Source organism: Catharus ustulatus, chromosome 7 (assembly GCF_009819885.2).
Source record: "Catharus ustulatus isolate bCatUst1 chromosome 7, bCatUst1.pri.v2, whole genome shotgun sequence".
NCBI classification, from domain to species: domain Eukaryota; kingdom Metazoa; phylum Chordata; class Aves; order Passeriformes; family Turdidae; genus Catharus; species Catharus ustulatus.
In genome coordinates, this window is record NC_046227.1 from 13,930,116 (window position 1) to 13,942,477 (window position 12,362).

Below are 12,362 nucleotides of genomic sequence, written 5' to 3' on the forward strand. Positions count from 1 at the left end.
AACTAAGAAAATGTTAGCTGAGACTAATGGGAACTTTGAGTAGAACAGGCTTTCCAGAATAGAAGACTTTCCTCAGCCAAAACTAAGTATTTTTGCCTCTGAGCAGCAGAAGTGTACTAACGTCAGACACAGTACTTGTCAATTACCTGCATACAGAACTTGGTTAAGAAGGTTTTTAATAAGAGAAACAGTAACTGGTGATTCATTCAGAAGGAGCCCCAGCCCAGAGTACCCCACTTCTCTGAGTCTCATACGGTGCTTGCTCCGTTCATAAACTTTGGTACATTTCAGCATCTCTTCCACAATCTGTAAGGAAAAGTAGACACAAAAGCAAATTGGACATAAAAAAGCATCTACATCTCTCAAGCTTGTGTATGATACAGCACGCTAATCCACAGTTTTTAAAGTTTATTTGGTAAACTAACTCAAACAACATACATTGTTTTGTTAAAGATCCCAATACTTTATTTTAAGAGAACACTAATTCCTTTGTGACAATGCCATCTAGCTAGCATTAAAGAAAAAAGCAAACTTGGATGATTAGTATCTCTGTAATTACATACACAGAGCAAGAAAAACACAAATTTATGTTCAATTGATTAATTTAGGAACATATAATTCAATTCATTACCTTGAACACAAGTTCTCTAAGTCTGTCAGAATATCTCTGCTGCAATAACAGAGCATAAAGAATATCAGCATTCCCTGGTTCAAAGAGCAATAAAAAAAGCTGGTCTGGAGTTGGACTGGAATGAAGTAGGCTGAAGAGAACATCCAAAATTCCACAGAGCTACAAAATTAAGACAACCAAATTAATCCCCAGTTTGTTCAGATTTCATGCTTTGTTTAGGAAAATTTTCTTGGTTTTTAAGTTCTACTTTTGCTGGTTAACAGACATTTTGTTGCTCAGTATTACTGCATTTAAACAATTTTTAGTACATTTTTCCCCTCTATACAACACTTTATCAAATAAAGCAGAGACATAAAGCAAGTTCAAGTGTTGCTGATGCTACAAACAGAAATTACATCATCACAACTCCTGGCCAGTTGAAGGCTAATTCATTCGATTTTGTGAACTAAGATAACTTTTCTAATGGCACATCCTTATCTTACCTACATCTAAACAGAACCACACATCAGTTAACATTTTGCTTGTGGTCATTTTCTACTTTGCTCACCCAGGCAAGATAACTAAATGCCAAGATGCAAAATCAAAACAAGTCCAGTTTAAACTATTACTTTATGCCATGTTGCATACCTGCTCCTCATCACTGGTGGCAGCTATGTATCCTACAATGCTCTGAATTTCTTCATGTGATCCACCTTTGCTCAGGAAATATTTGATCAGTCCGTACAGAGATGTTCGTATTGTTCTCAGGTCATCAGGAGCCAAATCACTATCTTTACAACCAGTCCTGTATTCCAACAGACCAGAAAGGCAACCTAAGGAAGTTCTTCGTGGCTCATTAATAGCAATTTGATGGTGCTAGCTTGGTAGTTTTTCATCTACCCAGGCATCATGAACAACTTTTCAATTTTTACTGAACTAAGTAACTGAATAGTAATAAGTAGATCAGACTTTGCAAATCTGTAAAAGTCCCGAAATGTAGACTTCTACTGATCTGGATATAGATCAGGACTGCAGGTTCCCACCTCCCAGAGGAAACAGCAAAGTCTCTAGCCAATCTTCTTCAAGCACACAACTATATAAGCAGATATAAATCATCAGCACTGAAGGTTAAAATTTAACATTTCTAAAGAAGTCCTACTTCAAATCCTAAAAGCATTTAAAAGAAATTGAAATGCTAAACTTTGTATAATGGTAATGATCTATGACTTAATTTGCATTGTTGAACAAAAGTCCTACAATTTTGTAGTTTTAATTACTTTTACAAGCACACCTTGTGGCACTGACAAACTTTACATAATATTAGCATAAAAATTCAAGGAAAGGAAAATTAGTACATCAAATGGGGGAAAAAAATTAATGCAATTTTGTAAATTAAATCAACGACCAAAATCCAACCTGTTGTTTTATTTGTTAATTTTCTCATTGGAATGATGGCAAGAGCCACATACAATAAATGAGGAGTCAAAGTAGTAAAACTCATACCCATAATAAATCCTGAGTGTGTCTAGAAGAAACTGCACACCATACTTCTTTCTGAAGAGTCTTCTACTGTCTTTGATGATTGTAGAAAGATACTGTATATGTCCTACAACATAAAGTTTTCTTTTAGAACCATGATAAAGATTTGTCATATGAAGTGTCCTGTGTCTTCTTCACACAGTTGCCCGAGGCCAAGAGCTCACCGATTCTGAAGGGAAAGTCACCACTGTTCCAGATGCTGAAGTCAAAAAGCAAGTGGTGATACATCTGTTGCAAAAGCTGCATGTTCTTTTCTACTGAGACTTGTTCTATCAACAACTGTACAGCCATCAGGACATTCACGTCCATTAAGATGCTTGGCACCTTGCAAAACAACAACAGGTGTTAGCACTCAAAATACTGAATGTCTAATAAAATTAGATTTTTAAAAATGGAAGTTTATTTTATCTTCTATAGCAATGTCTGCTCCATTAAAGCTATACAATAAAAGTAGTCTCATTTGAATAACCAAACAACAAAGTATTTATATCAAAAAAAAGCAGAATATTAAAAAAATGAAAACATTTTATTCCACTTTGCAGATAAAGACCAACTTCCCACACCTTTTTGCTTTCAGAAACACAAGAAAGAAAATACTTACTAAGGAGGCCTTTAAAGACCCTGGCATTCTGGTTATGCTTCAAAAGAATCAGGACCTCAACCACAAAATTTATTCCTAAGGGATGTCTCTCATGTTTGCTCACCTTCTGTAACAAGGCTCCTAGGGTGGCAACTCCATGGGAGTGAATGAGATTTTCTTGATTAACATGATGTCCCTGAATAAAGTGTTTTATCATCAAGATGAAAGTTGCAACTATGTTCTTCTCCAGACGTGCTTCTGCAGAACAGAACAACAGTAGCAAAAGTCTTATGGTTTATCATTGGATCACTGCATAAAAATAGAGGGGAAAAAGTAAAATCAAGTGTTTATATTCCTCACTATTTCCTGAACTTCTCAACTCCTGTTCCTTAGCTGTAGCCTGTCTTTAGATTTTTTTCCTGTGTAGAATCATAGCCATTCCATGCCTCTCCAGAACAAAGTGATCCCAGTCCTGACTTCGGTAGCTTCATCCATGGCTGCAGGTTACAAACTCCTTTGCTACAATCTCTGCATATGCTGCAGTTATTTTCCCTCTGTAGTTTCAAACTGACAATTTCTAGCCACAGTATGCAAAAAAATTAGAGACAGAGAAGATCTATTTTTTTACTTTACCATTTCATCTTTGAAACAAACAAACAAAAAAAAGTAGTGTTTTCCCTTGCAAGGTCTGATTGACCTTACAAAAACCACTGAGAAAAGTTAATTCTCAATACTAGCAAAGGTTTTTTTTTTAATTTATTTTTAATGCATCCTTTCAGTTTCTTTTTATTTTAATCTAAAATATGACTATATTTTAGATGGAACAAGTAGGAGCCTGAGCACTTTATTAAGAAAATGTAAGTTTGGCTAAAAGTGAAATAGCACAGTTCTGATGCTGCTGTCCCCAGTGACTGTGTGACCCAGCACTCAAGCTGCAGGAAAGCTTCTCCTGTTGATATTAGTAGGCTTTACATCAAACAATTTCTCAAAATAATCAGAACAGAAATTAAAACAATGTCATACCTTGGCACCTGTAACAGTAAATCATGAAAAGAGAATGCTGTTAAATATATCTATACTTGAAATGTATTATTTTTTTATATAGTGCTGAACTCCTGGTACTCACTACCCATGTCAGATATCAACGTACAGAAAGAGCCTTTCAGCTTTACATGAATGCTCTGGAAAATGCAGCACAAAATTGACAGCTTTCTGTCATTCAAAAAAGGACTTGTAAATCCAAGCCTAAAAATTAGCACACTTCAGCTTCACTTTCCCACCTGATGCCTTTGGGGATGAAAACACCACCCAGTCACCCTCTACAGGAGTTACTAGCTCTGGAGGCAGAGTTTCTCCTTCAGACTTCCCAGGCATCTGTCCACCAAGAAAGGTGATCTGCTCCAGCAATGGAAACAGCACATTCATTCCACCAATACAGTTGATCATATCCTGAAACAAGAGAAAAGGTAGGAAAAACACCAACATAAATAAAATCCCTTCAACAATAGCAAAAAATTTACTCGGCATACAGGAGTTCTCACAAAACCAATCAGAATGTCTTACAGGCCACTTACACAGGGGCCATTCTGTCAGCTCTTGTTCTGAAAGTACATTTTTTACATTTCCTTCCTCCTTCCCCCATATAAACACCAGAAATTGAAGGATACAGAAACTTAGGAAGAATCTCCTGCTAAGTATATTTGAAAAACAGGAAAAACATTTTTGATTTCTAAAGTTACTTGCAGCAAGCAGTAAGAGACTATGGTTATACCATCTCTGCTTTAATCATCTTCCTGCAAGATTTCAACTTCAGGCAGTTAAAAATAATACAATTTTATTTTGTTTTTTAAAATAACTCTACACATACATCAATTCTAAGCCTCTCCTTAAAGTCTTCTAAGTCCCCCTTTTTCCTCTCCTTATCACAAGCCGACAGAGCAGAAGACAGTCCCTGGAGGAGTTTAAGGACAGACTGGATGTGGCCCTTAGTGCCACAGTCTAGTTCACAACATGGTGCTTGGTCACAGGTTGGACTTGATGACCTTAGAGGACTTTTCCAATTTAATTGTTTCTGCATTATGTTATTCAAACAATGCTTCCTGTGGTAAGGTATAATACACTCAAATCACAAGATCTCTAGAAGTGATTCACATCCACTTCAAATCAATTTAAAATCAAGGTCTTAGCAAGCTACTCAGAGACGCCCACTCAATTCCCCAGCTTAATCCAGGGATAAACACTCTGAAGTACAAGTACCCATTACTGGGCAAAAAAGGACAAACTGAAGTATTGTAGAAGTATTCATATCATAGCAAAATTAACTAACTAGCATCTGAATTTTCTTAACATTAGATTCAGCAAGTGATTGTAGAGATATGCGCAGTGGATATGTACAGTACAGCTCCAACAATATTTCCCTGTTTGCCAGTACAGTCAGCTGGTCACTGGAAAAATGGCAGATCTTTTTTGTTCATACATTCTCCTCAAGATGAAAAAACATGTTATTCTACTGACAAGTAACAAGTGTTAACTAAACCCTACTAATCTTAATCTAACTCGGAGTTTATGACAGCGAGAAAACCATCACAGAATTCCCTAGAGATGACAAAATTCTCTCAATACACATTCAACATGCATTCACCACTATTACGAAGAATAGTCAGCTACCACAAAATATCTTCATAAAGTATCGTATCTTCAGTAAAAGCAGTGGCCCTCATAAGTTCTCAATAAATGTAATGCAAATGCAACGCTGCTCTAGCTACAGCATTAGCCCATGAATTCTCAGTATAAAAACATGCTGCATCTGTTAAATATAATTTGCATAATGATAATAACTTCCAGCATTCCAAAAGTTAGATGAACACACAACCACTATCATTTTTGTATCAGGTTCTGCCTCTTCACAACATACTTACCTTGATATCCCAATTCACTACTTTGTTTCCAGTTAGTCTTCCATGTAAAAGATTTGCAGACAGGTCAAGGCAAATTGGGTTTCTGCAGGCCTGTTAAACAAAGAAAGAAATAAAGAATATCATCTAGGAAACAAGTTACAGATGCTTGAACACACAATTTTGTGCCAGTGTGTTGATATTGAAATATTTAAACAACATGAAACCCCTAGAATGCAAGATACACCATTTTAGATTTGGCATTCTCTACTGTACAAGGTGATTCCATCCTTTTACTATTTCTGCACAAGACTACAGTTTAAGAAAGCTCTCACTGCTCCTTATCTTCCCATAAAAAACACAGTACAAACTCTTAAAGTAATGCAGACTGTATAGTCAAACACAAATGATTTCCTGTTTCCTACCTTTGGTGTATAATGAAGCAGTACCTTACTGGGGAGGTCTGCTACTTCAGCTTCTTGAGATTTCCAGGGAGTTAAACAGTTTGGACCTATAAAAAAATGTATATAAAATCATATAACATATATTTAAAAGTCCACTTAATGTTACCCTTCACAAATTTTGTACTACCAAACTTGTTGGAAGAGCAAATAGGACAGTCTGAACTGCAGCTATTTGAGACACGCCTTGAAGTAGGAGTTTCTACGACTTAATTCATTTCAGAGGGTCTGCTTAAAAAGGGACACATACTACATGAAAAGCCAAACTACACAAAGAAGAGGAGTTTTTATACCTTCAAACAGCTCTCATGTTTGTCTTTACTAATACCTATCTCATATTTGTGACTAATCTCTGTCATCAAGCCTAAATGCCCAGAAAATGAGTAACCTTCAAGATAGTTTTCTTTAGCAATGCATAATATTTCCTTTAAATGATGCAAGGGTTTTAATGCTAATCTGTAACAACCTTGTGTCACTGTGGAACTTACTACCTTTTACACTTTGAACTGTATAACATAGTTTTCAGAGTATTTTCTTTAAAATGACCGCTTAATTATTGATTCTTATGGAAGAATTCTCAAGCATAAATCACCTTTAAGTGGCCTAACAAATAAAGGCAATACCTTTAAAGAGTCTCAATTGCAAATATATGTAGGCAAACAGTAGTAAAAATTAAGAGTTTACAAGTGACATTTTTACTTAACATTTTAATTTTGCAGGTCTGCACATATGATAAGCAGATGAGCTTATGCAAACGTAACATTTTAAAATCAAACTTCATAACCTACTTATTAAATGCTAAGCTTATTTCCTTTAAAGCCCTCTCACCTAGGTCAGCTCTGCCGTTCTTCTGGATTCTAAGTCCTTCATTATGTGTCTGTGTAGAGCAGAGTTTAGTGGGGCTTTTTCATAACACATTTCTTTTACTTTGCTAAAATCAGTACAATCACCACTTACCTGCTAAATATAATGCTTTCACCTGAGAAGGTTGCAGTGCTTCATGAAAGATAATAACAGATCCAAGTTGACCCTCCAAAGATGTTGGACACCCCCATTCACTGTCCTGAGTCCCTGCTGAGATCATTTTGGTGATGAACTCTGGTTTTCCAATCACCCCACCCCAACTTCCTGTAGCGAGAATGCCCCCGAGTGATGTCCGATGGGGCATGACTGGGGAGGAAAAAGGTGGATCTGGAATCTGAGATGGAGGAGGAGTTGTTGTTCTCTGACCAGCTGAACCAATGCAGCACGAAGTAAAAGACTGGAGAGTCATACATGGAACACAGAAAACAGAACACATACTGTAAATCTAAGCTTTAAATCTGAAGGTTGCATCTAGTAAATCTGAACTAAACACATGAAACTGCAAGCAAAAAGTTCTGTCAAGCCTTGAAAAACAAGCAATCCATTACAGTAGGCCAAAAAACAGAACATATATTTCTCATAATAGGAGAGAACACCCTTTTTCCAACTAAGAGCAATGCTGCATGACCTCTGACAGAAGTACAGCCAGGAAGGACAATGCTCCTGATACCCTTCTGTAAATATTCCTGGATTATATTCCAAAATATTAGCCCAGCATATCTGCTACTGTACACTTCTCATACTGAGCCCACTCAAATAGATGCTCTCATGGTAAGATTACTTGATTGAGATTTTTAATGTTTACTCTACAAATGGGTCAAAAAACAGTTTTATCTTGAAATTAAAACCACACTTACTCTCATTTTTAAGTTTTATACTGATTTTACCAGTACAGCATCCACCTTAACTGTTTTCTCAACATACTTAACAAACATCAAATCAGAACTTAGACAAGAGGGAAGAATGTTGGGTGTTGTAGTCCAGTTTAATATAAATTTGTTCCCTAAAAGGAACAAACAAAGCTTACAGAGGAAATGAAACACGACATACACTCATTTTGATGGCTAGTGTATTGCTAAATGTGTACACACCTGAAATAGTTATAGTAACTGCATGTAAAGTGCTTATTCAGTTACCAAATGAATAAGAAATAGCATATCAAGGAAACATTCAAAAAATACAAGTAAAAATATGCCAATACTGAAAATCACAGGGACTATTCCTCATTGAGTACTGTTACATCAGTCCTACTGGTAGAGCTGCCATTTATTATGATGCTATCATAAATTATGTCAATATACTCAGGCAATTATTTTGAGGAAAACTCCACAATTCAATGTCATCTGGTAGAGTTTTTCTTTTGTTTTTAAACTAAGATGACTAAACAAGCATTACTTAAATGATTAGTTACACTCCAAAATGATATTTTGGACAGTATTCAAAGCTGAACATCATTAACAACAGTTTGAACTCTCATTGTATGAGAGCTCATCCTACCAGGGTGTGGCTCAGAAGGGAACTTACTTCATTCATAGCAGGGAATCGAAGTGGGGCAGAAACCTTCTGCTGTCCATTGACATAGATATACACAAGGCTCTGACCAAAGGGCCTCTTTCCAGGCACATGAACAATAGTTATGTTGTGCTAGTTAAGCAATAAAAAATAATTAAGTCATTATTAAGAGCAGTGAAATTACTACACAAAACTATTTAACTTCATCTCTACTAAGCTGGTGAGGAAAGCACTTAAAATAAATCCAAAGCATCAACAAGAATATAAGACCACCTGTTGCTTACATTTTAGAGTAGTAAATGCAATGTTTACATATAAACAGGTTTTTGAAGATGATACAGCTCTTTCATAGTAATGCACATCAGTTCTCAATTACAGGAATAGAGAAGGGTAGGACAGAAACAGCACCACAGCTAATTTATTCACATAGCACCACAGCCACCTATGCTTGTTTCAATTTAGTATGAAAAACCTTTAATGCTGTAACAAGCTTAATCAACAAAAAATGCCTAATACACAAGCATAAGTTACCTCAACAACTAATCTATGTAAAAATTGCTTACACTATTTGAGATTAAATCTGCACTTATCCAATGAATTACTGCAATAAATGCAATGAATTACTGCAATATAAAACAGATGTTTACTGCAATATAAAAACTATCAAACTTTTGACTTCTGAGCTAACAATACGATCCTAAACAAAGTGTTTGTCAGTATGAAATCTTACCCAGAGAGAGTCAAAAAAACAATGGTCAGGCAGCATCACTGTTGCATATTCTCTCTTTGTGCACACTGCAACCACCAACACTCCCGAGCACGTAATGAAGGCTTCAAACCCCATACCGCTTCCTGTAAAAAAGCTACAAAAGACACACAATCAAGGACTTGCTCCATCAAAACTACCACCTAACAACACATTCATCAGGAAGAAAATCCACTCAAGTTGTTTGGGGATGGTCCAATATTTACTATATGACTGTCTGTTACTCCTCTTATTAAAAAACAACAACAACAACAAAAAAAAACAAACAAACAAAAAAAAAAAAACCAAAAAACCCCACTTTAGGTTTGCTTCTCTCTGTACCCAGAAAGTTAAATTATATCAAGAAGAATTCATGTCAATATGCACTACTTAAGCACTATTTAAGCACCATGAAGATGCCTCCTCACTTTCTGCTCTTAGAGAAATCCAGTTTGTTACTTTTACAAAAAAACTGTGTGAAGGCTGTTCTGGTTTCGGCTGGGGGGTTGGAGGGATTGGGTTTTGGTTTTTAACGTTGTTTTGTATCAGCAATGAACCTTACCACAATTTGAAGTTACGGATGTAGAAATTGTAGATGACATTGCAACAGAGAAACAACACATTATTTTTATAACAGAACCTGGCTACGGTGACAGAAGAAAGCCCTCCCTTTCCCAGACTAAGTACCAAGTATTGCCTTCGATGAAGATAAGCAGAAGCACCACATGTCACGAGGTACCATATGGCACAGATGGCCTACATCTGCAGGGTGTAACTGTACCTATAGAGCTGCTTCCTCTTGCCGCTTTTGCTCGTCATGCCGGGGTCCACGCGGTCCTGGTCAAGGCAGAGCCAGGCGTTGAAGGAGAAGGCGGAGCCCGGCCACCTGTGGATGGCGGGCAGGGCGATGCCGGCCATGCTGTGGTGTAGGTTGAAGTACTGCAGGGCGCTGGCCAGGCCCTGCTTGCGCGCCATGGCCAGCAGTGCGCGCATCACCGGCACCACATAGGGGTGAGCGCCCCGCAGCTCCTCCGGCCGCAGCAGCCGCACCAGCTGCAGCAGCTCCTCTGAGCCCATGGACTGGCTCCCCAAGGAGCCCAGCAGGGCAATCAGGTTCTCTGCACAAGTGCTGTGGAGCACCGAGTGGGAGTTGAGGGTCTCGATGATTCGGATGACCATGTTTGCATTGACACACGTGGCACGGCTCTGTCTGTCAATACAGCAGATTCGCCTCAACCAATTGGAGATGAAAATCTGCAGCTCATGTGATTCTAGTTCTGGAAGCCATTGGATAAGCAGCAATAAGGGCTGGACATTACTAATGCCTAGTATCCCAACAGCCATGTGGTCACCTTCAACAGCCTGAAAAACAGCAGGGAACTCAGACATGAAGTACAATAAGACAAGGCCAGAAGTACTGTTTAAAGATGTAAGTCTTTCTGCTCCACAGCAAGCATAGCTCACCATATTCATGAGTTCTTCCAGCAATTCCCGTGATGGCTGACCCAGTGATTTTAGTACCTCGTATATGTGCGCATACCCAATCCTCTCCTTGAAGACCTCCTGAGGATAAAAATTCCAGTCTCACTAACAAATCAAATGGACAGAAACTGCTTGTCTACTGCAGCAGGTAGACAAGGAACTTAATTTAATGCAGTATTAGACACATAATAATTAGAATGTGATAATTACAGGCTAGAAATCTATTTTTGATAACCTGTTCATTCTACTGTCTCTAGAATGCTGCAGATGAGAAGCATTTCACTGCACCACACAGACAAATAAAAAGTCAACTTTGTATTTTATTAATTATATCAAAGAATATAACTACTTTGTTATAATCCAAATGTTAATAATATCACAAAAAATAAACAACTTCATTTTTCACCTTTTTAGTGCAAACTATAGCATGAAATTGCAACGCAGAACTATTCAAATATTCATCTTTCAGTAAAATACTTTCCTGGACTAGATTAAAAACTATCTGTCCTAAAAACTTAAAATTAGAGAAGTGTTCCAAGGGAGTTTTCCTAAAAATTAATTGATTTTACAAGGAAAAAAAATCAACCAGTAAAGTTCAAATGGTAGCATCCATTTATGGTTTAATTATTAAACAGTCAACACATCATACGGAATGGATACTCTTCTCCTGGCTACAGTCTGTGATGAAATGATTTTTTGTTTTTTAAGAATAAATCTTTTAGCAGGAATAAGGTGATTACTTAGGTAAACATGAAAAGAAAAAATGCACATGTTGCAGCAGAAGTACAACTGAAAATTCTGATTCTCTGTGAATCCCACCTAGCCCACACCTCCAACATACAACTCTTCCCAGGCTTTCCAGAGTCAGTGGAGAAATAAACACTTTCAGTAATGCTCTTTAGGAGCAGAACAGCTCCCTTAGGCTGTACTGCCAGTAGCAAAAAAATAAATTATTCCCACTCTTCCTTTATCCTCCAGTGCACAGTCACATCCCTTGAGCAGTGCCAAGTCTAGGGAATCACTCAGCCAAGGGTTAAATTTAATGAACTCAGCAATCCAGGAATAAATATACTATTGTTCCATGGGTTTAGCTTCCAGTCAGAACCACAAACTAACTACAACCTATCCATTTACCAAATCCAAGAATAACTACCAAGGAAGGGCCCAGCGCAATGGCATGACCACCATCTGGACAACAATACTGTCTTGGCTTAGTTTAAAGCCATATAAAACTACAACACAAACAGCTGCCTGAGAATTCCTGTAAATACCCATGAAGTCTACCCTATATATCCATGGGACAAGTAACAATTCCCTTTGTAGAGGTTCCAGTTGGTATCATACTTGGATCTTCCAGTTTCGGAAGAAAGATGACTCAGTGTCCAGACATCATACACATATAAAAGGATAAAGAGTGCTGATCAGATATATCTGTCTGGCATGGATGTGTTACCACAATCCGGTCATCTCCATTAGCAAGATCCATCAAGGTATTGCGACAAAACCACTAGTTGGAAACAAAATCAAGAATCTGCAAACAGCCCTCTGCATAGACACTGTTACCTTTGCAGCTGGAGACTTGTGCATTACTGCTGTGAGGGCTTGAATGGTTGATACTGCCAAGGAGTCCAGGTGTCCCTGAAACACCTGAAAGGAGCAGGTACAGAAGTCATAT

The 12,362-nt window shown here is 37.5% G+C and overlaps 1 protein-coding gene across 1 annotated transcript in view; it reads right to left on the reverse strand.

The window, feature by feature from the left end:
• Positions 1–12,362, reverse strand: part of NBEAL1 (neurobeachin like 1) — an 80,501-nt gene that overhangs the window by 34,410 nt on the left and 33,729 nt on the right. The window contains 15 exon segments of the mRNA XM_033064802.1: positions 147–306; positions 632–790; positions 1,259–1,415; positions 2,114–2,216; positions 2,314–2,473; positions 2,854–2,987; positions 4,010–4,178; positions 5,648–5,737; positions 6,049–6,134; positions 7,042–7,345; positions 8,473–8,592; positions 9,191–9,323; positions 9,987–10,567; positions 10,670–10,768; positions 12,251–12,334. Of these exon segments, the coding sequence (XP_032920693.1) occupies positions 147–306; positions 632–790; positions 1,259–1,415; positions 2,114–2,216; positions 2,314–2,473; positions 2,854–2,987; positions 4,010–4,178; positions 5,648–5,737; positions 6,049–6,134; positions 7,042–7,345; positions 8,473–8,592; positions 9,191–9,323; positions 9,987–10,567; positions 10,670–10,768; positions 12,251–12,334 (2,539 nt within the window).